This window comes from Aphelocoma coerulescens, chromosome 3 (assembly GCF_041296385.1).
Source record: "Aphelocoma coerulescens isolate FSJ_1873_10779 chromosome 3, UR_Acoe_1.0, whole genome shotgun sequence".
Classification (NCBI taxonomy): Eukaryota; Metazoa; Chordata; class Aves; order Passeriformes; family Corvidae; genus Aphelocoma; species Aphelocoma coerulescens.
Genome location: NC_091016.1, coordinates 24,608,985 through 24,632,937, shown reverse-complemented (window position 1 = coordinate 24,632,937; position 23,953 = coordinate 24,608,985). Strand labels below are relative to the sequence as shown.

Below are 23,953 nucleotides of genomic sequence, written 5' to 3'. Positions count from 1 at the left end.
TGTGACTCTTTCATTAGTATTTTGGTTCCTTTTTTCAGATGGAATTCAGATTTGATGCCCTTTCAAAAAAATGGAAGCTATGAAAAGAATGGAGAAAATAACTTCTAAGCATTTTCTCTCAGGCCTCTTTTGAAATATCTGAATGAATTAAGAAGTAACTTTTCCATACTCTTTTCAAGAAATCAAAATAAAGCTGTATCATCTTTCTGACTGAGTGTACAATGTTGGCTAGGTTTGCTATCCCAGAGCATACAATTGATCTTTATGAGAAACATAATTTTCTACATTCTTTGAGCTTTTGTTCTTTGGATGGGGACTGCTCAAGTTTCATGCTAGCACAGTACCCTGCCCAGGTCTCCAGGACAGTGGTGTTTCATCTCCTCTGATTGTTAGAGACTTCCAAGCATTATTTTTTCCAGTGGCCTTATTTGATGCCATGGATTATGTTACTTTGCACATGAGCTTATCCTTTTTTTACATTTCCTGTTTTCTTTTTTGCTTCAAGTCTCAGTGACTCGAACTCATTTATCTGCTGTACACCATCAACCCTTGTCTTGCCGTGTCCATGCAGTTGAATCATTTTCTTAAATTATTTTTCACAGTAATTTCAATATTTATGAATACTCCTTCCTATGGTTTTGTGCCTTCTAGTAATACTTTTGTGTATGTAAAACAACCTATTGTTGTGTAAATTTGAAAATGGCAAAAAATTGTTGTTATTTGGTATAACTGTAGGGAGGTTAGCTGGTGTTCCATACTTCTCATTTGTGTCTGTGATCCTGAGGTGCTGGTAGTACCTGTGTGTCAGGGATACAGAGCTAGGACAAAGATGTCCCCTCATTACTGATGTAATTCACGTGTGCATTTTGAAGACAAATTTGTTCTGAAGTTTCACCTCTGAAATGTGGAGCTTTTTCTTTTGGTGGAGGGTCAGCGTTGGGTTGAGGAGAGCTAGAACAGTCCTGAAGCATTCTATGCTTTGTATAAATAGGTGTGATATTTCACTGTCACCTGTTCTGTTGTACCACTGTGGAGGAGGACTCTGCCTCCAGGGTATGCAACCAGTACTTCAAACAAAACACCCAACAACAAACTCTTTGCACAGTTCCCTGTTTCACAGCTGCTTTCCACCACCATGTTCCCTCTGAAAATGGTCCTTAAGCTTAAGTATCCTGTGTAATTTGTGTCAGTGTCATATGACTGGAGCAGTGAAGACTTATTCCTGGAGCCCTGCTTCTGCAGGCACAGGACAGCTGAATACCTGCAGAGCCCCACCAGTAGGAAGTATGACTAATAATGCATGTAGAGCAGAAAACTTAAAACTTGCCGTGAAGAGCCACCGTGGTTTTCATGCTCCTTTGAACTAACATGTTTTCAAATCATTCTTTAGCTTATTCCAAGAAGCTGCTGAGGCATTCCTAGTCTGTTTTGATCTTTAAGAAATGCAGACATTGACTCTGTAATTGCTATCCATATTCATTATCGCAGTCATGGTGTTGTATGATGCAATTTGTGGAGCTCTTTCACTGAATGTGATCTCTGTCTGGAGTCTGCGTTAGTTTTGGATTCTTCTGAATCATAAATGGTCAGAACATCTTTTTCTAATATTTAGTTGGATGTCATTTTATTAGTCTGAAACATATTCTTTTATATTTTTTGTTTCTTCGTGTGCATATAAGTGCGTCTGTTTGTATGCATGCTTCTTTCTCTAGAGAATTTTGTCTCAAACATTTATGCGTGCCTATAAAAGCAGAAAGTAAAGTTGCTTGCCAATATAAAACCAATTTTGGGGGGTATTACTGTAAAATTTAAAGCAAAATAGGTGAAACTTCAGGTGGAGGCAAAGAGTTGAAATGAACTGAGCAAAGCCTGCCGTTAAAATAGGAGGCAATAAGTAATCTCTTGTTGAGCTGGGGTGTAGTTCCATTGTCCTGGTGATACCATGGACCTGCTCGAGGTGTGTGTCCACACACCTGTCACTCAGGTACCTCTGGTGCACAACTGTCCTGCACCACAGTTCTGTTATCATGGTGTCTCCTCTGGAGTGTGATAAAGCTCACCAAGGAAAAAGGAATCAGGAACTCAGTCTTGGTGATGTCTGTCTAAAAGCCAGTTCTGCAGATGAATCTCAGGCAGGTGGCAGCATGCAGAGTGATTGATATTTGTAGTATTTTGGGGAAAGATGTTGATCTTGCCCTTTGGAAAATCCAACTGGGTCAATCCAGCTATTTTATTTGGACACAGGAAAGCTAGTCTAGCCTTGTAAACCTGAACACTCAGCTATGAATAGCACAGAGGAGAAGTGAGTGCCCACTATGATACGAACTTCTGCCATGTCCTCGTGTGTTAACCTGTCACAAGGAGGGGCCACACTATAAAATGACATTTTTGTGTCTCTAATGCCCCATGTTGCCTTGTGCAAAGCAAAAAGAGAGTCCATACCTGCAGCAGCCCTTGCAGTGAACCGGACCCTTCCCCATTCTCCTTATTCCCAACTCTCCCAATTCTCTTCCATCTGAGACACTAGAAGGTTAAAATACAAAAAGTGCATATACTGTAACAAAAAAACCTTAATCCTTTTTCAGTCTGTATATGATTTTACTCCAGACAAGGCAACCTTCCAGATTTACATAAACCAACATTTGAAATGGGATGGTTTTAAGACTCAGAAAACCATCTAGGACATCTTACTATGTTAACTTGAAATTATTCAGAAAATCAATCTCTTTTTTTTTCTCCTTATTTTTCCTTCTTTTTTATTTAACTTTTTTCTTGTTTTTACTTCTTTTTTTCTTTTTTTTCCTCTTTCTTTGTTTTCTTCTTTCTCTTCTTCTTTCTGCTTCTTCTTCCTTCTTTCTTCCTTCTCCTTTCTTTCTCTTCTTTTTTTTTTTTAAGTGCATTGGAAATAGCAAATTTTTGTAATAGCAATAAGAAATACTACAACTCAAAAGGCTCAAACTCTTGACTAGGTTTTTACGGCAATAATTTTTTTAAATGTTTTTAGAATTTTTTAAATTGTATCACTGTTCTGGTGTGATCTGGGGAGGCTGTCACTTGCTCAGAATGGCCAGTGTTTACTCACTCTTACTGTGCTTGGACCAGTAAAGACTGGAGGCCACAGTTTAGATCAGACTGGAAAATGGTGGTTTTGAGTAAAAAGTAGACTATTGGAATAAAACATTTTTAGTCATCAGTATCTAGAACATTTCCAGCATTGGATTAAAAGAAAAGTTCAAGTTGGAGCAACAGGGTCTGAGAAGCCATGGTCTTCCCACACCTTGCTACTAGTAAGAGGTTCTTGGATAAAGGTCTGTGATGAGTATTGGTGCCTTTTCAGATTCAAAGGCATTTTGCTTGCTTCTACTTTGAATTTTGACAGGTGGAACCTGCATTTTGGTCCAAGGCTTCTGAGTATTAGGTTGTCAAGGCATAACTTTCTGCCCCAAGGTCAAACAGACCTGTAGCCTGTATGTAAATCAGTGAAGTTACACCTTTCAGAGCTTGTACCTCTTGGGTTGGCCAGCCACTGCATCCCCATGGGAGAGAAGCTGGGAATGCTCTTTCTGACTTGTGCTGACACAAAGCATCTAATCCATACAGTTAATTAGTAGAAGCAAATGTTAAATTCAGAAGAGCTTGTCCAGCCTTAGGGCTTCTTGCAGCTCTGAACAGAGCACTAGGAAGTTAGCATTAGTCAAGACTGAGCCAGTATGGACACAGCCCTAGGTTAGAAGGTGAGAAATGCCTGGAGTTTATCCTTGCCAAGCTATGCTGCATGGTGCCAATCAATAATGCTTGATAATAAAGAGAATTTGAACTTAGTTGTTGCTTTATGACTGTTCTTATTCTTCAATATCAGCTGGCTCTCAGTGCTATTCTGTAAACCCAGGCATAGAATAACAGAAGTTTGCCCGTGTTGGTCCTTGCTGTTGTGCAGTTCATAATGTGACAGGCAAGGATCCTATAGCAGGACAAAGCATGAGAAACCAAACATTATATTCTTTCTCTTGGCTGTAATTTGTGAAGGATGATAACAAAAATATAAGTGTGTAGTCCAGACTGAAAGGTCTATTTGAGGCGCTGCTCTTTTCGGGGACTCTAAAAGGGCGTGGAGCACTTGTATCTTCTCTTAGTGGCATTTCTTTGAAGGCATTTTTTAGAATGCATTTCTCTTAACTATGGTTTTGATTTTTAAGGGGTTTGTACAGTCCTGGGATTCAGTATCTTTATTTGAATTGAATAAAGCCAGTCAAATACTGTTTGGCGCTAGGCAACAAGGTACATAGGAGATGCCAAGAAGAGACTCTGGTGAGCTCTAGATGCTTCACATTCCAGACCTGTTACCTTGCAAGTGTAATATTTACTGAATATCATTTCAGCTGGAGATGAAGAGCAAGCCTGTGAAGGAGAAGGGAGTCAGGGGGATTTTAAGCTTGCAGAAGAAGAGCATGACTGAGCTGGTACAGCAGGCAAAATTCTCCCTGCGTAATTGACTTACATGAAGGCATGTAAAGAACAGTCACTCATGGGCAGTTTGCTGAGGCTAAAATCAACATGCATTGCAGTAAAACAAGAAAAAGAAGGAGGGAGAAAAAGAAAGGCTTACTCTAGCTGTGAATGAAAAGCACCAAGCTTTTGTGTTTGCAAACATGAATGGATTCTTGAAAGGGCACAAGAGTGGTTCCAACACTTCTGCTCCTCTGCACACTTTGATTGATTCTTAGATGGCTTTATCAACGCAGAGCACTTCTCCTGTAGAGGAGATCATGGTCCATGGTTCACTTGGTGCCTGAAATCTTGTTTACAAACAGAGTTAGTGAATGAGCAAAGCTTAAAAACTGAAAGTCATAGACTTTTTTAATGGATGCAAATCATAAAATCCAAAGCCTAAGCGAGGAAGCTTTGCAAAATCACCCTGATATTGCATGTTTCAGTCCCATGGGAGGGCTGCTGGAGAATGATTTCAGATTTTTGTCTACCAAATTAAGTATCAAGGAGAACTTGGATCTAGTTCAGTTGGACTTTATTGGATTGTGCCTTCATGGTACTGTAGCTGAAGTAAAAGGCTGTGATTCCAAATATGGTGTGTAACAATTGTGCAAATTCCTTAATCCTGTTTTCCATTCATTTATGTAGTAATTAAAACCATAAACCTGGAAACTATTTTTCACAGACAACTTTCATTTGCAGAGACCTATTTAATTTCCTATGGTTTATGGCTGTGTATTCAGTTTTACTCTCTTCCCCTTTTAGAAGAAGGTGAAACCTGATGGTGTTACCTTCATTATGAGTCTGTGCCTTGGCTTGGTTTCTTACAAGTTGTTCAGAACATGACAGTGTAATTGTGGAGGGAAAGAGGTTTATTTCATTTTGCTCTCCTTTGAGAGCACCCCAAAATGCACTAATGAAAGAATAATCAGAAGATTAAAGAGGAAGGAAAGTTTTAAGGGACTAATTGAAGAGGGCAAATGCCTGAGTGGTTTAAAGGAATGAAATGGTGGGAGCGCTCCAAGTGAGATGAGGCAGCAAAAGTAAAAACTACCACCAGTTGTGATGAATGACAGATGTGCACCTAAAAACCGTGGTCGTGGGGCTGCATAAATACGTGGATAGAAGGAGGAAAGGGAGAGTTCACAGTTTGTTCAGGAGACAGCAGTTCAAAGTTCAAATGCACGTACATTGCCTTACGTGCAGTAACCTGCAGCCATAGGTAGCAGGCAGGACTTGGTGCTCCAGACCTTTGGCAGTAGGACACTGCTCTTCCGAGGTCCATCTTAAAAGGAAAAGCAACTTAGGACAGCTTGGTTTATGGTGTATTCTTACTCAGTAGTCGTCCATGATGGAGCAAAGTCTGCTGCCCTGCTGAGTTCTGTGGGATGCACTGTTTAACTTAATCTCTGTGCAATTCAATCTCTGCCTTGACCAACTTCTGTCAGTTGAAACTGTACTCTCTTCCCATGTGAAAACCAAAAAAAATGTGGGGAGACTGGATGACTATCTAGCCTGGAATGTAACCCAGGCTGGAGAGGCCTGGAGAGTGTTAGTAGGAGGTGACTGTCCACAGGCCAGCTTGAGAAGAGTGGAATGAGCAATCTCTGCAGAAGGTTGACGCTCATTTTCATCTCTCTCACCAGGAGTGTGAAATGCAAGGCCACCCACAGCATAGGCAGGAAAGCTATCACCTACTCCTGGTCCTGCTCCTGCTGAGGGAAGGCCTTTCCAAAATGCAGGTTGGGTACGTTGGGAAAGCAGTAACAAAAGTCACATTCCAGGTGTGAGCTGCATGGAGGATTTGGTCCTGTAGGCTCTCCTCAGTCTGAAGAGCATCTCGAGGACTGGGTTCGCCCTGTGCTCCCTCACTGCTATGGGCTCTGAGGCAGGAAATCCTTTAAGCACATGGCTGCATTAAAAACTCATAGGATGACTTTGACAGGACTGTGTTTAAAGGGAAGCCAATGCCTATGCACTTTCTCTGAAGCAGAGTGGTAGGCTTCTTGCCCTGTTACTCTGCTATATACTGACTGGTTTTACCACTTATATCACATAAATTCAATTCCAGCTGATTGAATCACCCTACAGATGTATGAGGAGAAATAAAACACTGGACTTGAGAACAAGAGAAGCAATATTTGGATTATTCTGTGCTAAGGTAGAGAGGCACATAAACACAGCAGCTTAAACTGAATTGTGAAATAGCCTGAGAATATCTTTTTGCTGCCATTTCCTTGATTTCAACACCACTGAGTTTGTCATGTATGACGGCTTTGTGGTTGTTGTGACACTGTTGGAGAAAATTGGATTTGGGGAAAGTTTTCTTAGTTCTTTAAATAATTCAGAATATTTTCCAGTTCTGTTTTTTTTCTCTCCAGTGCAGCTTTGTTCTGCAGCAGTACATTTTTTGTAAAGTAGATTTTTGTATAGCTGCATTGCCCTGGCATAATATAATCCTTAGGACATATCCAAGAGATTTCCAGCCATCCTCGTGGATTTCGTAACAATGCTTATTTGATTAGAAGCCCTTCTACACCGAAGATTAAAATGGAGATGGCATTCACAGGCTTAAAAGGCAGCTCAAGTCATCCAGCACTAAAGGCACAGGTCAGAGCCTGTGAGGAGCGTGTTTGCTGTCAGAGTGCAGCAGCCTGATTTTACAGACAGACACAGACGCTGGGTAACCACAGCTCGCCCTAAAGGAAGTACTGAGTCCATCTCCTTGGAGGGGTTAGTCTTGGAAACCCTGGTTTCTAGCACTGAGAGTATATGCCTGTGCTTCTGTCCAAGCATCAGGCTTAACCATGACCCTCTCACTGGAGCTGCTTTCAGGGGTCCCCAAAAGACCACCCTGGTCCCCAGGTCTGGGGGCACCTGACTGGGCTGGCCCTGCAGGACCAATGTCCCGTGGCTCTTGCAAGCAGCCTGACCCTGTAGACTGGTTGACCTCTCTGCCTTGGGCACTGCTGAGGGAGTGCAGCTTTCTTACCTTACCATGGATGGCAGGTCCCCCCAGGGCAGCAGGATGCTGCTGCCTTGGCCTCGTGCCTGTGGAAACCCTGGAGCTGGGAGGAGGGAGAGATGCAGAGTGTGCAGAGCTGCGTGCAGGCATGCCAAGCTCCTCTTGTAGACTGACAGGGAAGATAGATTTATAACAGAAGCAATTTTTCGTGTGCATCTGAGGGATTCAATAAAAGTATGTCTAAACAAAACGTATTTTTTAAATATAGTTCATTAGTAAAATGGCACTGTGATATAACACTGTGAAGCCAGCTTTAATCCTGCTGGCTGGGCTGTGAGTGCAAGTGAAATTCATCAGAACGGTGGCAGAAAGAGGAAGGATTTAAAAAAAATAATAAACATATATAGACTGTCTCAAACACATACATAAATCTAACCTTGCACCTAATCTGCTGTTGAGAAGGTAAAATGTTTTTCTTAGATAAAAATTATTCAAGGTGACTTGGCTTTGGGGGAAGGGTGGAGTATTGATAGCTGGATTTTGGGCACTGCAGTCAGCATCCCCGTGTCTGTGTAAAGCAGAGGGATGCACAGCAGTGCAGCTGGGCTTGTGATCGCATCTGTCTCTTCAGCCTGCCAGCAGAGAAGTCTCTTGGTACAGGTTGCTTCTGGAGGTATCACTTCAGTGGCATCCAAGCAGAAGGAGATTGGGAAATGGGAGAGAAAAAAGGTCTTTGTTACAGGGAAGACTGTTGGTCAGTCTTGTGAACAGCAGAAGGTTGGTTTGCTCTGTGTTCACTCGCTGAGGTCATTGCAGCCATAAAACCTCAGCTGAACTGTGCCAGCAAGTCAAGTCTTACTTTGCCTGTGAGAAAGGTTTGTGTTCCCTGGTGAGCTTTTTCTTTTTGCCCCACCTTTCTTTTTCTTTTTGCCTTTTTTTTTTTTTTTTTTTTTAAGATGAGATAGGCAATTGTACTTGCAATTCTTCCTTATGATTGCTAGCTGAAAGAGGAGCAGCCTTTCATGGAGAGAGATGAAAGACACTAGGAGTATTTTTCTTACATTCCAGTGTAAGTAGAATAGCGAAGTACATACCTGAGACGTTTCCAAACACAACACACATCTATTTACATATTTGATTTCAGTGGTGATACATGATAACCTGGGATTTCATTCAAAGGATCCTGATGGGGATTTGAAAGGAGTTCTTCTTCCCTGAATGTTCACAAAATAACTGCTGAAAGCTGAAGGGCCTTTTGTTGGCAGATAAATTCACAGAGAGGCTGGAGACAGTTTCCTTGTGCTGAAAATCCCCTCTGTGCTTGCAGTTGTGGGGGTAAATTCCTGGCCCTTTTGAAAGTGTTGGGAATGTTTGGTCGGTGGCTTCAGTGGGACCAAAACTTTACTCAGGTTTTGGAGAGGCTTTGATATCTTTGTAACTTGTTCTAATGCCTGTTGACAGACACAGCAGCTTTCCTGTTAGCTTGTCGTACACCTTCCTTGCAGAAAAGGATCCATCAGCTTCTCTTGGGAATGCACGGTCATGGGCTTGCTGTGATGGCATCCAGTGCAGGAGTGAGGGACACATCTGAAGATGTGTTTTTCTCTCTCACTATTAAAATTGCAGTGTTGTATATGTGGCAGTGAGATTAGAGCGGGTTTATGTGTGAGAGAGCAAGCAGTTGTCCTGTTCCTTTACCCCATATGTTTTAACTTGCCACAAGATTAAGACTTCTTTGTTGAGAAACAAAGATAGCAATAGGGTTTGTGTTTACATTCCCTCTCTGGCTCCCCTGCATGACAGGTGATGTGTAAAGAGGACTTTGAGAAGAGGAGAATTGAGGTCAGACCCTTCAGACTTCTAAAATGCCCGGAGATTTGTGTATGTGAAAGATGGTCTGGAAGGGAAAATTCAGCATTTGCTGTTCTCCAGAATAATCCCAAATAATTAAGTCACCCCAATTAAGCGTTGCTCAGATGGCTCAAAATTTGGACCTGAGACCAGCTCTCCTGTGATGTATCAGTGCTGTTCGCATTACCCAGCCCGTGTTTCAGCGTGCACAAGGGAAAGCAAGCCAACAGCCTGGAGAGCTTTGAAGGCAGGCAGAGAGAGGAGGGTCTGGTGAGTTCACATGGTGGAACTTTTCTTCAGGAAATTCACATTCAAGCAGTCATAAAGGCGGGGGCAGAAAGTATCTGTTGAGCACCGTGCAGGTGTTGTCATGTGAGGTTTACCCCTGTTTCCATCTACTCCAGCTTTTGCAAATAGGGAAAGGAAATACCAGGTGTGGGGCAGTACTGTGTGTGCTACTTTGTCTCTAGAGGGTCTGTCCTGGGCAGGGACGCTGTGCTCCTTTTAAAGAAATAGGAGTATTTGGCATTGGTCACGCCAAGTATGCCTGGGTTGGAGGTCTGGTCTTGTGTTCCTGAAAGGGATTGGGCAGTTTCCCCTTTCATCTTAGCCAGAGGTTTCAGTGATTTCAACAGGCTTGTGATTCTCCTCCAGCTTCAGAAGTTTGGATTCAGGCAGTTGATTCGAGGCTCAGTGTTTAGTCAGGTTTTTTCTATACATTAATGTTCAGTTTGTTTTATAGCAGAAGTGGTCTTCTGGGCAGCCTTTGCTTTCTTTGGGGTTGCAGAAGAAAAGTGCACTTTCGTAAAGTGCACTTTCACTCAATAGAACACGCTCTCAGAACAGGGGAATTTGTAAAGGACCAGGATTGTGTCTCAGAGCTGCCTCAGGTCTGCCCTGTGGTGGTAAAGTAGTTACAAGGTTTTGCAGTCTCTGTGCTGATTTACCTCACCATACATCTGAAGATGTAAACTCATATATGCAGTCTGTAGACCTTAGTTCCAGGTGTCTTCCTGTGTGTTCCACAGGTGTTACCTTTTTGCTCCCACACAAACAACTGATTTCCTCCAAAATAAATTGTCTAGCTTGTTGGGAAGGACTGTGTATGTTTTCCTTAAGGATTTTTCTCCCATTGCTGAAACTCATTCAGATTTTCTAATCATCTCTGCAATGAGCAGTGATGGGAGAGAGTTTTTTTTCTGTGGGAGGCTCCACCCACCTGAACTCTCCATCCCCTTGCTGCAGGAGTGTGTGAGGCAGCAGTGCCTCCCTGTCCTTCGCAGGGGAATGATCCTGGGGACTTTGATGCTTTTGGTCGTCTTCTCAGATAAAGCAGAATGCTCCTGCAGCTTTTTTCTTTGGTAATAAATTTGACTCTCCTTTGCCTTTTGGGTGATGGAATAGCTGGGAACCTTCTTCAAAAGGGGTTCATTTTGGGCATCTGCAGTAGCCCAGACACTAGGTGTTGCACCTCATAGGAGGTGAACAAACGTATGCAATGTTGGCCTGGTTTTTATTTTCATGTAAGAGAGGGAGGAGAGAAGAAGCCATCGCTGATTGTTCAGGATAGATATTTTCTCTTCCTTCTTTCTGGTTGCTGTGAGTAGTATGGATTTTTTCATGCTAAATGTTGTTTTGGACTGAGTGTACAAAGACTAGTAGCTTGAAAATAATTGTGAAAGGGTGGTAGAGAGAGAAAGTCCAGTGGAATAAAGGATCTAAATAAGGCCTTTCTGGCTGATAAGAAACACTTAAATCAGACAGTTCAGTGATACAGGAAAATTACAGCCCTTCTTACAATGGTCTGCATACCAAATTAACATCTAAAGCAGTCAGTTTCAGCTGCAGTGTTTAAACACACTTGAGATTAAACTTGCAACACGATTTCACCCAGCCCAGGGAGGACAACTACAAAAAAAAAAAAAAAAGATTAAAATGAGTTGTATTGTTACAGCCTGAAAACAGCAATGGTACCTCTTCTAGGCAAGGTTTGTTGCCCTCTGTAAGACTCACATCCAGCTCCAATGTGCCAGTGGGGATGAAGTGACACAAATTAGGGGCATGCAGTAAGATGCCCTTCTCTTTGCATCTCTGTGGTGACCCACAAAGCCAGGACTTAAACCTCTTTTGTACAAGAGTCCTATGCAGCAGCTTTGCTACCCTGCTAACAATTACTTGAGTTTTATTTTACTACTTGTCTTTGAGAACTTTAAACCTAATCCTGTGATTCTCCAGGGGATAATTACAGTGTCTCAGAATCCTTACTGTGCCAGTTGCATTTTGACCCAAAGATGACTGACTGCAGGATGTTTTTCACCATTACAGAATTTGAAAGTACAAAAGACAATTATGTAAGAGTGTTGTCAGAGTCCTTCAAACTCCAGAGCAATAGGAATACCTTGAGGGAATGAATTATTTGGGTAACTGGAAACCAGACTACCACATCACTTTGCTGTTGAGGTCATTGCTTTGGCTAGTCATCTTCTGATTCAGGCTTGGTGAAGCAGTGAGGAAGTAGCAGCAGAACCAGGAGGCTCTTGTCGGATTTTAAGTAAGGAACACATACTTTCACAAATGTGGCTTCTGAAAGTTCCCTCTTTGCCTCACTGTGCCTGTCTTTTCAATCTGGAATGTCCTGGGGTTGTTTACTTTCCATATATTGTCATACATCTTAAGTGTGTTTCAGAAGAGGAATAGCAAGTCCTTCAACAGTGGAAAACATGTCACAAAATCTGGTAATTAGGTAGTTACTGTTTTCTAAACCCACTGTGTTCCCACTGGGTTTTTTCTGACTTTCAGTGCACTGTCCCTCAGTAGCAAATGGTTGATGACAGATAAAAGTAACATCTCAGAGGCAGCTTTGTAGATAAAAACTGGAGTATTGGAGCAAGTCCCTTACACTGATTTTGCACTGTCTGACTTTGAAGCCTTGCTGCAAGAGCCTGGAAGCGATGGCCTGAGGGAAGAATGGCACAAGTGTTGTGTCCAAGAGCACTGAGCAGCTAGTGGTTGTGCTCATAGCTTAGTGTCATAGTGGACAGAGTTTCAGAGCTAATGGCAAGCTGATGTATGACTGATTTGTCCTTGAGGGGCCAGTCCCAGTTCCTGGGTATGACCTGTGGCTTCCATTATTTGATTGCCTCCTTTGATTGCAGAGAGGCTATTTCCAGCAGGATTTTGCAGTCACATCAAGGTCAGGAGGGGTGAGCAGAGTGATTATTATGGGCTTTGGGAGCCCAGATGCATTAAACAAGCTTTTAATTTATTGGAGAGACTTTCCCTGGAAAAGAGGAGAGGATTTGTGGCCCAAGTGCGCCTGACAGGAAGGATGGGATCCTGCTGGAAAGATGTGCCATCACAGCTGACAAGCTGTTCATCCTTCCACCACATGCTGCTTCACTTACCGTGTCTGCATGTCCTTGGAGGAAGCCTGACCCAGCTCCTGGCAGAGACCCCAAAGCCGAGCAGGGAGAGAAATTCACACAGAGGGAGAAACGATGTCACATTATGCTGCTTGTTAGAAAAAAACCCATAGAATTTGCTATCAGTGAACTGAAATCTAAACAGCCTAAATGGTCCTAATAGTTAGAGAGGTTAGGGAAGCTTGCCAGAGCGTGGAAAGCATAACAACTGCATTTAATAACAATCAAGCTACTCTTATAAATATTTGCATGTGCTGCTTCAAAGCCTACTACATGGTCATTCATGTACTGCAGTTAGAAAGATGAGGAGGGGAAAAAAAAAAGAGAGCGAGAAGAAAAGGGCACTCCGTGTTTTGTATCTGCCATAATAAAGAATGGGCAAAGCACCAGAAAGAAAAGAAAAAGGAAAAGAAACCCTCCAAAGTTTAATAAACACAAAAGGGAATAAAAATAAATCTTTGGAGCATTTATTACAAGCCCTTGATGGAAGGATTAGATTGAAACTCTCAGCCTTTCCAGTGTGGGTGTATGTGTGAAGGCGGCCTGTCTGGCCTCTTCCAACGAGAAAAGAAAAGTTGTTTACATTTCCTAACTTGGGCTGTGCATGTAATTGATTTCTTTTTGTTTCAATAGCAGAAATGAAAATTCAGAGGAGAAAAAAAGCCTCATTTGGATACAATTGAATTTAGGTCTTTTTCCTCGCCAGAACGAAAGCACAACTCTCAGAAGAGCTATGTCAAACAGAGTGTTTTGTTTCTTCTGAAATGTCAGTACATGCAGTACTTGTGAGGAAAGCTGTGGAAATGCAGGGCTTAGTTCATCAAACACAACTGCGCAAGGCAGAAGTGTCATCCTTCTATGCAGGTTGTTCCCAGTTTGGGGAATATCTTCAGCATGAAACAAACTTTCTATCCCCCTTTCAGTTTCAGGGTGCTTGGCTACATCTTGCTCTCCTCCCAGGCGCTCCTAGGGGCCTGCGTGCTGTTTTGGATGCTTGGTCAGAGAATGTGTTCATTCTCTCCCGTTGACAGTGTTCCAGCCTGGAGCAATGCTGAAGACTGTGGTGGGATAGGTCTCCTGCACCACTCCCATTGGTGCTTTTCTGCTTCGTCAGAGCAGGGCTGCTTTCTGTCCAGATTGCTGGCACAGAAGCCTGGAGGATGCTGGACATCGAACAAAGTCAGTAGGAGGCACAGAAACCACAGTGTCCTTATGCACTTAATCACTCACATACCAGAGTACATTTTAACCTGGCAGCTCAGACTGCCCCGTGTAAAGCAGCTGATGAAGTTTCAGCTTGTTCAAGGCAGAAAAAAAAAAAAAAAGAAAAAGGGTAAACTTGTGATGCTCAGTGTTTAGCAGCCTAAAGGGAGGAGGAGGATGGATGCTGCCTTCACCTTCTCCAACTGTGTTGTGTAACTCTTGTCTCAGCTGTGATGATGGTGATTGTGATTATTACAGCTGGAAGTCTTCAGGTTTTTTTGGAGGGTTGATTTAATGAGTAATTTTAAAATGATAAAAATGGAACCTTTCATTGCATTTACTATTCTCTCTCCCACCAAAACAAAAGAAACCTGTGTTTTCCTAGCGCCAGGAAACATACTGATTTAATTCCACTCATTAATGATAATAGTTCAAAGAATACTACAGGAGTCTAGTCTGCAGCAGGGTAACTGTGTTTGCAGACTAGCTTGGTCAGAGTCATCCTGGCGTCTGCTGGAGTCATGGGGCCAAAACCAGAGGGGAGTGCAGAGGTATCCAGCTGAGTCTGAATTGATACAACTGTCAGGTTAAGGTGGAGTCACAAAGAAAGATGAATTGTAGCATCTGAGATTACTTAAAGGCTAATCCAAAACCTTGTAGACTCCATAGGGTTCTTACCATTCCTTTAAAGAGAGTTGCAAGTCTCATTTCTCAGTCTTAACGTTGATTAATTTTCCCATAAACCCCAATTCTGCAGTCAGCCATTCCTTCTTTTTTTCATCTGTCCATGAATAATGCCTTTTCCTCAGTTGACTTCCTGTGGATACTGTCATGAATGATAAAGAAATCAAATTTCTTACGTGGGTTTTTGCATATAAAGATGTAAAACTATCTTACAAGACAGATGAAGCTTCTGTAAGACAAGAATTCCTTCTTACTCATAGAGGGTGTCCCATACCTGCCTTCCAGTGAAGACTAATACTTGTTTGCAGTGTGTGCAAATGCACACATGCAAAGACAAAAACGGGCACACTGAAAGAGTATTCATTCTCTGTCTTCCTTATATACGAAAGAGAGAAAAAATGTAAATGCAGGAATGGCTTGGGAATATCCACTCAGATACATAAGCAGAGATTTGTAATATACAGTATCTAAAATAAAGAAACTGGAAAGAAGACCTACAAATATAGCACAAGAAAGTTCTAGGAATAAAAAGCTAAATATAAAACAAACTGAAAGTTAAATAGGACTTTTCAATCTAAAATAAAGTCAGGATGGACAGGGTTTGTTTATGCCACGGCAAGTGAATGCTGCTGGTTTGGCTTGTCCACAGTGAACAAAATGGTAGGTTGATGCCTCAAACAAATGACAGGGAAGGACAACTTACAACTCATCCTGGAAGCATCAATCTTATATATACATATTATGATGCCAAATTATATTCCTAGTAGGATTAGGTTTGGCTGCAGAACAAGTAGTAGTCTTGGAGTTTCCTACAGCAGGAAAAATAAATTGAAGATACTGTTTCTCTCTTAGAGGAGGATATAATCTCTGAACCAAGTAGCTTTTATAAGAATTTGCAGAATGTATCAAGCTCATAGTTGCTATACAGTAAAACTTTTCTCAGAAGCCCTTCATTTGGTATTTTGAGAGACTCTAGCACTGATGTGTTGCTGATGGGAGAGAGGAGCAGCTTTGGTGTAGGAGTAATTTGCATCCGTTTGCCTTTGAGTTCTCACTGTGAGATTGTAGCTGTTTCCTGTCAATAAGCATGGTAGCCAAGAATAGTGATGATGATGCCTGGGGGGTTATTTTCAAGCACTGCAGATGTGAAAATCTGAGAACCTTTTTTTTCGTTTTCTTAATTAAATGGAATCATAAGGAAGTCTGGGGCTTCCTGTTCATAGTTGTACCTGTTTGATCATACTGAGGGTTTGCTTTGGGAAGTACTTTTTCAGAGGATTTTTTGAAGTGTTTTGAGAACTTGTCATCTCTCACAATGCATCTACAGTTGAGGCCGATATTATTTCTTTATCATCAACGATTTTCTCATAGCTACATTTATTAAGTAGTCAGTTTTAACTTACTCAAAGAGCTACAAGTGGGTCATTAAATGTGTAAATGTGACAACCCCTGTGCTTCCTCAGCTGAAAATGCCTCCCCAACCCCCAAATACAATTTTCTTCTTTCTTTTACTTTTTAATTTATCCACTTCAGTTTTCACACTGTAAGAGAAGAAACCGTTCCCTTGGTTTGAACACAGATTTTTATGAGGCCTTAAAGTAATTTCATCTCCTCTCCGAGGAGTTTGGGTGTCAGGCAGGGGTGCTGTGGGCAAATTTCTCCTGGTGCTGCTGCTCTGGACAGTGTGGAAGGGCCTTAGATGATGACTGAAGCCCTTAGGGTTACCTGGGTTGTGTAAAAAGTGCCTTGCTGCTTACGCTTAGTCAGGGTTTACCACTGGGAAGGAGAAACATTGTTTTGAAACCTAAACTGAGATATCTAACACTGCTATTGAAGACTTGAGTCCATTTTTCTGTTTTTTTTCTGCTTTTCCCCAATATATAGTAAGGGGTGGTTATGTTTATGGTTTTTACTGCTTCCAAATGGTCAAAATTCATATAATCCTGTTTATAATGTCTACTGTCTGCTTGCCTTTTCCCTTTGTTTTTCCTTCCTCTTCTCTTCCAGCCCTCATCACTATAATCAGAATGCCTATTTTGTTCCAAAAATATCCTTTAATAACTAGGTATGGAACAAAATCTGAAGCTGGCTAATTCATGCTCCATATTCTGGGGGAAGTGGGTTTCGGAGAACGTATAGATCAAATGAACTGCTGTTATGTGTTGTCTTAGCAGATCCCTGTGAACTCTCTGCAAGCCTGAAGGCATTTACCTTATACCAACTGCTATATTTTTCTCTCAGTTCATAAATATTCATGATTTTCCACCAGTAGGCTAAAAGAGGGGAGGTTTAAATGCATGACCTGAAACAGAGTTGAAAGTTGTTGTTAATCTCTATTAATATGGCAGTCTTACAAAAAACACATGGGGTTGATTTTTTTGAATTTTTATTAAATTGTTAATAGTACTAAATTGACCACTGGAAACTGAATCATCGTTCAGATATTTTCCTGATTGAGGCTGCCTTGTATTAAAATGTTTGAAGGAACAACATCATTCTATCATCAAAACAAGTGATAAAACCCCCCTGCTTTCTTGCAGACGCCATCCCGCCGAGCTATTACAGCCTTTACTTCCGGATCGTCAGATTTGACGTCTCGGCGATGGAGAAGAACGCCTCCAACTTGGTGAAGGCCGAGTTCAGGGTCTTCCGCCTGCAGAACTCCAAGGCGCGCGTCTCGGAGCAGCGGATAGAGCTGTACCAGGTATGGCAGCACCTCGGAGCTGGCCACTGCCCACCTGGCTGCTGCCAACCCATCCAGCAGGCAGAACAAAGGGTGGGGAGAAGCAGCTGAGTCCCCTCTCTCCAAAGCAGCCTTTCCCTAGAAAGGACTTCACTCAAAATCATACGAAGCTGAAATGTGCAAACTTTCTCTTGCAGTTGAGCCTCAGGACTCCAGAGTTTTGAGCCAGCACTGTGCCCAGGTGGCCAAGAGGGCCGCTGGCATCCTGGCTTGTATCAGTGTGGCCAGCAGGACCAGGGCAGGGATTTTCCCTCTCTACTCAGCCCTGGTGAGGTCGCATCTCAAATCCTGTGTCCAGTTTTTCAGTCCAGTCCAGTCCCTCACTGCAAGGAAGATGTTGAGGTGCTGGAGCATGTCCAGAGAAGGGCAGCAATGCTGGGCAAGGGTTTAGAGAGGGAGTCCTATGAGGAGCAGCTGGGGGAGCTGGGGATGTTTAACCTGGAGAAAAGGAGGCTCAGGGCAGACCTTTCGCTCTCTACAACTGCCTGAAAGGAGGGTGCAGCCAGGTGGGGATTGGCCTCTCCTCCCGTGCAACCAGCAACAGGACAAGAGGAAATGGTCTCAAGCTGCACCATGGGAGGTTCAGGTTGGACATCAGGAAGAATTCCTTCACTGAAAGGATTGTCAAGTATCGGAACAGGCTGCCCAGGGAAGTGGTAGAGTCATCACCCCTGGAAGAGTTCAGGAAATGACTGGACCTGGCACTTAGTGCCCTGGATCAGTTGACATGGTGGTGTTTGGTCAAGGGTTGGACTCCCTGATCTTGGAGGTCTTTTCCAGCCTTAGTGATTCTGTGATTTTATGTTTCAGCATATAAAAAAAACTGTGAGAGAACAGGACATCAAAAGAGTTGTCCCCAGGATGTCTGTCTCCCAACACCTGACCTGAACTGTAGTTTACATAGAAGTCAAATTCCTCTCTCTGGCCCGTGTCAGGAGAAGCTTTTGTAGCTTTCCTTGTAGAAATGGCATTATAACTTAAAGCTTAGCAGTTTCAAACCTGGCTTCTGTATAGTAGTCCAGGGGTTGAGGCAAGGGAGTGGACAATTCAGGGATTGTGGAGTGAGTAAGAAAATGCCCCATGACTCTTTCACTCTTGAGTGTTGACAAGATTTATATAATTTATTCTTTAAGTATTTTAGAGCCTTTAACCTCACTTAACACAGAGTCTGTGCGTTTGTGCAAATACTGTTTAGAGCATATTTCATCTAAAGCGTCGTTCAGTTCGCTGAGAAACACAGCAACTAAAAGGGGCCCAGCTCCCAGCGGTTTTATACTGAGTAAAACTCGTGGTTGTTCTAGCAACCTGTGACACGCTCTGCTGAAAGCCCTGATGGATAGGATACCACCTTGTAAAAGGGTATGGAGCCCCTCTTTAGCTCTGTCCTTGCTGCCTGCATTAGCTGTGCTTGGGCACTGTCCTGGGCTTGCAGCACTGTAGAGTCCTGCTCAGATCCAGTGGGTGCAAATTTGAGTGGGTGCAAATTTCTCCCTCACATTGAATGTTCACCTTTTCCTGCCTGGTCTGGCCCAGTGGAAGCCAAATGTGCTTGCAGAGAGGGGGGGCAGTTTGGGTTCACGTGCTCGCTGAAGTGTCAGTAAAAGCCAGTCATGGAGGCTGATAGCAGGAAAAGTGCATTGGTCTGTTTAGATGTTGTTTAAACATAGGGAAAGCTTAATTCCCATTTGAATGTGGTTCAGGTCCACAGGTGGTCACTGGGGGCTGCGACCTGACTGCCTTCCTTTCCAAGAACAGGATGGCAGAAAAGTTGAGCAAATAATGTGTTATTTGTTAAAAGGGAAAGCTAGGAATGTCTGTTGAGAATCACTGGTGTTGCTGGTATAGAACAGCCATCCCAGAGAAATACACTGTGAGTCCCAGTGATGCTGCCACAGCAGCCTGCTGAAACAATTGTATATTCTGGCTTGACCTCACTGTTCAGACATCCTAAAAGGAGTTGATGGCATCTCTGGGCTTTCTGTTGTTCTGCTTTTGAGAGCTGTTAGTCAGCCACCTGAAAAGAATATGGCTGTGATTGCCTGAGCTCAGTTCATTGCCTTTCCATGTTTGAGGAGCATGGGGCATAAAGGGTTCAGCAGAGGTAGGGAAGAAAGGGCCTTTGCTTGGCTGGGATTTTGCCTTGTGATGAGAAACAGCTGGGGTTTACTTGAAAGAGCCTGACTCCAGCAAGCCTGTGCCCATGGAAATGACTGACACTTGCATCCAGGGCAGGTACTTGGGACCCTGGATAAATATATGGCTGGTGAGTAAGGCAGTTTCTTTTTTAGGCTGGGTGGAGCATACTAAGTGAAGTGTTAGGTGAGTAGTGAGTGCAGGTTATTGTAGGATTAGATCTTTTCTCCACCAAGTAAGAGGCAAGCCAGAGGCAGCATGCCCTGTGTGTTTGTGCCAGGCATATTTTAGGCATGTTACTTTGTTCCTTTGCTTGTAGAGAGGCAAGCTGTCTCTGGATCATTTCCCCTTGGTCATGTTTATTTCTTGCAATCTTGTATGCAACTCTTCCTAAAACCTTGTACCGGGGGTATTACAGCTCTGTGGTGGGCAGTCTGAACTGCATGGGTTGCTTGGCAGCAGCTCTTCTGCAGAAGCATGAGAGTCCCCAAATGTTGCTGCAACTGATCTCCATCACAGCACGTGAGGTTAGGAGGCAGTATTTAACAGGAAAAGCAAAAGCAGGGAAAAACTGGAGAGAAGGGACTGAAGATGCTTTTGGGTCCCTTCCAACTTGAGATATTCTGTGATTCTATGGTGTATTGTAAAACAGTGCTATAGAAAGTATCCTAAAACTTAACATATGAATTCTGGAGATTAGAAAGACAAAAATCTATGCAGATGAAGGTGAAGAAGGATGGGAGGGAGGCATTGGTGCCACAGTGGTGCTGGAGGAGCTTCAGAGCTGTGTATTGATGTATTGAGAATGCAGATAGAGTTGTCTAGCGGTGAATGAAGGTACAAACAGGGGAGGTAAAAGGGGAGAGGAAGATCCTCCTTTCAGTGAGAGAGGCAAATATGTTCTGTAAGGCCTGAAGACTTAGACAGATATCTGACTTCAGCATGAAAAGCCATGCACGGAGAGTGAGCCTTGCAGAGGAGATTGCTAGTGGAGTTGGCATGAGCAGCTGCCGCTCCTCCTCTGTGCATGAGCTTTGCTTCCTGTCTTGTGACATACATGCTGGGCTTGCCAGGGCTGTTGTGCCCAGAAGGAACAGTATGGTTTTTCATCTTGCATAAGCAACATTTAATTATTAGGGGTTTTTTTCTCCTCCAACCAAGTTTCAGGTTGCCTAGTGTTTTGCTTTGTTGTGGAGTTCTTCTTAATGAGGGTTTTTGAAATTCCTCTCATACCTGCAGTTTCAAGGAATGGTTATTCCTTTGTCCCCTTGTCTTTCTCAGTCAAGTAGGAGGAGAGGGGAAGAAGTCTTCTGGAGTGTATTGGAGCTCTCTTGCTGTTCACTGAGGTGGTAGCTGTCCCTGAACATGTGCACGTCTCCGAACTGCCCTCTGAGAGCTTTCTGATGTAGTCCAGCAGCAGTTTAGTAGTAGCATATATACCCCTGGAGCAGAAGGGACAACAGTACTCTAAAGGACTATTTTAGGAACAGCTAGAGACAGATGTGCAGGGTAAATTGAAAAAATAAGCAGCAGAACATAAATATTTTGTTTCTCTGCCTGATTCTTTCTTTGTGTGGTCCTCTGACCTTACAGATCTACCCCTTAAAATGAAAGAAGAAATGCAAAACTGCACCTTTTCAGCTAAGCTTTCCTCAGGCTGTACTTGGCTCCCTTTTCCAAACCACATCAGAAAGGGACTTTGTGTTTTCCTACAGCCCTTGTTTGCACTGACTCCAGGAAGGCAGTCTGGGGCTGCTTGGCATGGTGAGCCAGGGCTGTGGCCCCTTGTTCCCGGCCCCTGGCGCAGCAGCAGCAGCAGGACCCTGTTCCACCTCTCAGGCTGAGTTGGAGCAGAGAGTGCCCCGTCGTATTTATGCTGGGAGTGAGTGGTTGTGAATCTGTTTGCCAGGTTTTCTGCCATCTGGATTTCTCCGGGCAACGAGTCCTAGAGATTAATTCTCATGGAGGTGCCCTGGATGCATCCACAAAGCCAGTGGGCAAGTAGTAATCCCTGTGTGCAGAAAAAATCTGATTTCACCCAGAATGCTTCTCTTGGTATTTAAGGATTAGTCAGCCACATCTGTGTGTTCCTGCACAGATGGGAAGTGCAGTGCACATACTAAGTAGTCTTAGGATGGAAAATAATAAAACTCACCGAAGTAGGAATTAAGTTACTTTTATAAGGCTGGTATAAAAGCTTCTGTCTCTTCTTGGCTCTCGTTAAGTGAAGCTGCAGAGAATTAAATTCTTTAAAGGCACTATCTTTTATGTTGTTTCTTCTGCCTGAAAGGGAGGCTTAATCTGATGGTTATACTGCTGATCATCAGCACGTTGGCGAGTGGGAAGCCGGAGGGAAGGAAGGAAGCGGCGTGACCTCAGACAAGCCACGCTTCTCCCGTCCTTCCACCGCGCACTGCTCGCTCAATGTGCTTCCCAATGTGCACCAAGACTTCAGAAAATATTAAGAGGATAAAGTGCTTTTGGGGAAAGGAGGAGGAATAATATTAAATAAACAAGTTTAAGCATCCTCCAGTGGCCCTTGCTATGTTTTTAAAGATTTATGCCAAATGCAGGCTTTATTGGAATTTGATCAGATAAAGCTCAGTTGTTATGGGAATGTCTTTGTTCATCAGTTTTCTTGCCTGCTTTGAAGACTTCATCACATCTTTCTTTTATTAAGGTGCCTCTGTATTTATGAATAAAGTCCCTGCACCCTTCAAAAAAAACCCTTGTCTTTTATGAATAAGCATTCCAAAAAATAAATAGGCACCACTGCAAAGCAGAACTAGTGGAAACCCTTACAGGGTGAAAAGACATCCTTCAGAGAGTATTGTGGTATTGGGTTTAAGGTATTTTTATTACGTACAGGAAGTCAAACAAAACAAGTAATAATTACTTCCTATGGTAGCAGTGCCATGTTTTGTTAACACATCATAAAGCATCACAAAAAATGCAGCTGAAGTGCTGTGTTTTATTGTCATTGTTATCTGAGGCTGCTCTGAGTGGGGGTACCTGAGAGACTGGATGGGAGGGATGTCCCACAGGATGTATCAGAGCGCAGGGTTGGGGCAAATGAACAGTGCCAGGTTAAAGCTGGGGGGGACTCAACAGACTGCAGTGAAGAATTTGAAGCAAACAGGAGCCGACCTTTGGTCATTCCATGTTGCAGAGAGCTGAGTCCATGTCAAGAGCTCCTGTGGAGCTTGCTCGGGGTCTAGGAAGAACTGTCTGTGGTCTAGGCAGTGGTAACCCCCGCTTATTCCAGGGCCTCTCTCCCTGCTTGGAGGTATGAGGAGGAAGATGCTGTGGAACATATTACCCCATTATGAGTCAGATTTAAATTTAAACCACAGTCGGTTGTTCAAATACTTTCAATTCAGACAGTGTTTTGTCTTGTTTTTCAGTTGGGGAATACGTTTAGAGTGAGCTACTATAGATTTGGGCCAAATCTCTGTGGTGCAAATCTGAGGCAATTTACACTGACTGCAACAAAGATCCTTCAGGCTGATCTCCATATAATCAGGAGCAGAGGGGCCTTGCTCTCTTTTCTTGCCAAAAAGTGCCGTCTCTAATGCCACGGAAGAAAATACCATGAAGCAGGATTTGTGGCTGTGAGCTGGTGCAGGATGTCTGTATTACAGATGTCACCTGGGGCATTTGGTTATAATTGCCTGCCATCACTGTGACCCACATCTGAAGTAGGGCATTTGGATCTCACAGTTTATGTATTGCTGTCCTGAAACCATTCTCCTGCATTCTGAAAGGTTACCAGGCTTTGTTGAATGGCAAATGTACGGTGTTCTTTGAAGTGCCAAACTCAGTATAAAGCGTGGACATAATAACTTTCTACTTTACCAACCTCCTTCTCTTTCCCTCAGCAAAGGGGGAAAACTGCTCAGGGTCAGAGGAAGTTAATTTGCAGTACATTTCAGTTGAATTGCTGTTTTCTCCTTGTTCCAGAATTCCTTTTTCTGGTTCCATATACTGTATGCCCTGCAAAAAGATGTCAGTACATTGGAGACGATGTATAGAGTACCTTCAGAAAATACTCTGTGAGCATGAAGGAAGTATTTATGGCTGCATCACCTTCACTGCAATTTGAGACCATATCTCGGATGCAGCCACCTCTTGCCAGGAACAGAGCAGTTACTGAAGAGGACTTGAAGAAATATGTAATAGCCCCATCAGCTCCTGGCAAGGGCCAGCGTGTGCTTCCCAGCTGGACTCTGCCACGTGTAGAAATGTGGGCCATGGATGGATGTATTGCCATTTGTGGTGTATGTACGTAGTCAGAGGCATGGGAATGTAGGCCATGGGTTAGAAAACAACTGCTAGGGTTGGGTTCCTGCTCTTTGGGCTAGGGTTTGTTGGGATAGCCAAGCCTATGTTGTGCTGGGACACGAGCAAGTTTGAACCAAGCAGCTCAGCATGGTAGTTACTGGGCTGAGGAACATGAGGTTGGCT

At 43.2% G+C, this 23,953-nt stretch overlaps 1 protein-coding gene across 2 annotated transcripts in view; it reads left to right on the top strand.

The window, feature by feature from the left end:
- TGFB2 (transforming growth factor beta 2) overlaps positions 1-23,953 on the top strand; it is a 61,095-nt gene that overhangs the window by 20,677 nt on the left and 16,465 nt on the right. For both annotated transcript variants that reach the window (XM_069009513.1, XM_069009514.1), the window contains exon 2: positions 17,154-17,317. In XM_069009513.1, coding sequence (XP_068865614.1) covers positions 17,154-17,317 — 164 coding nt within the window. The remainder of the gene's footprint in view (positions 1-17,153; positions 17,318-23,953) is intronic.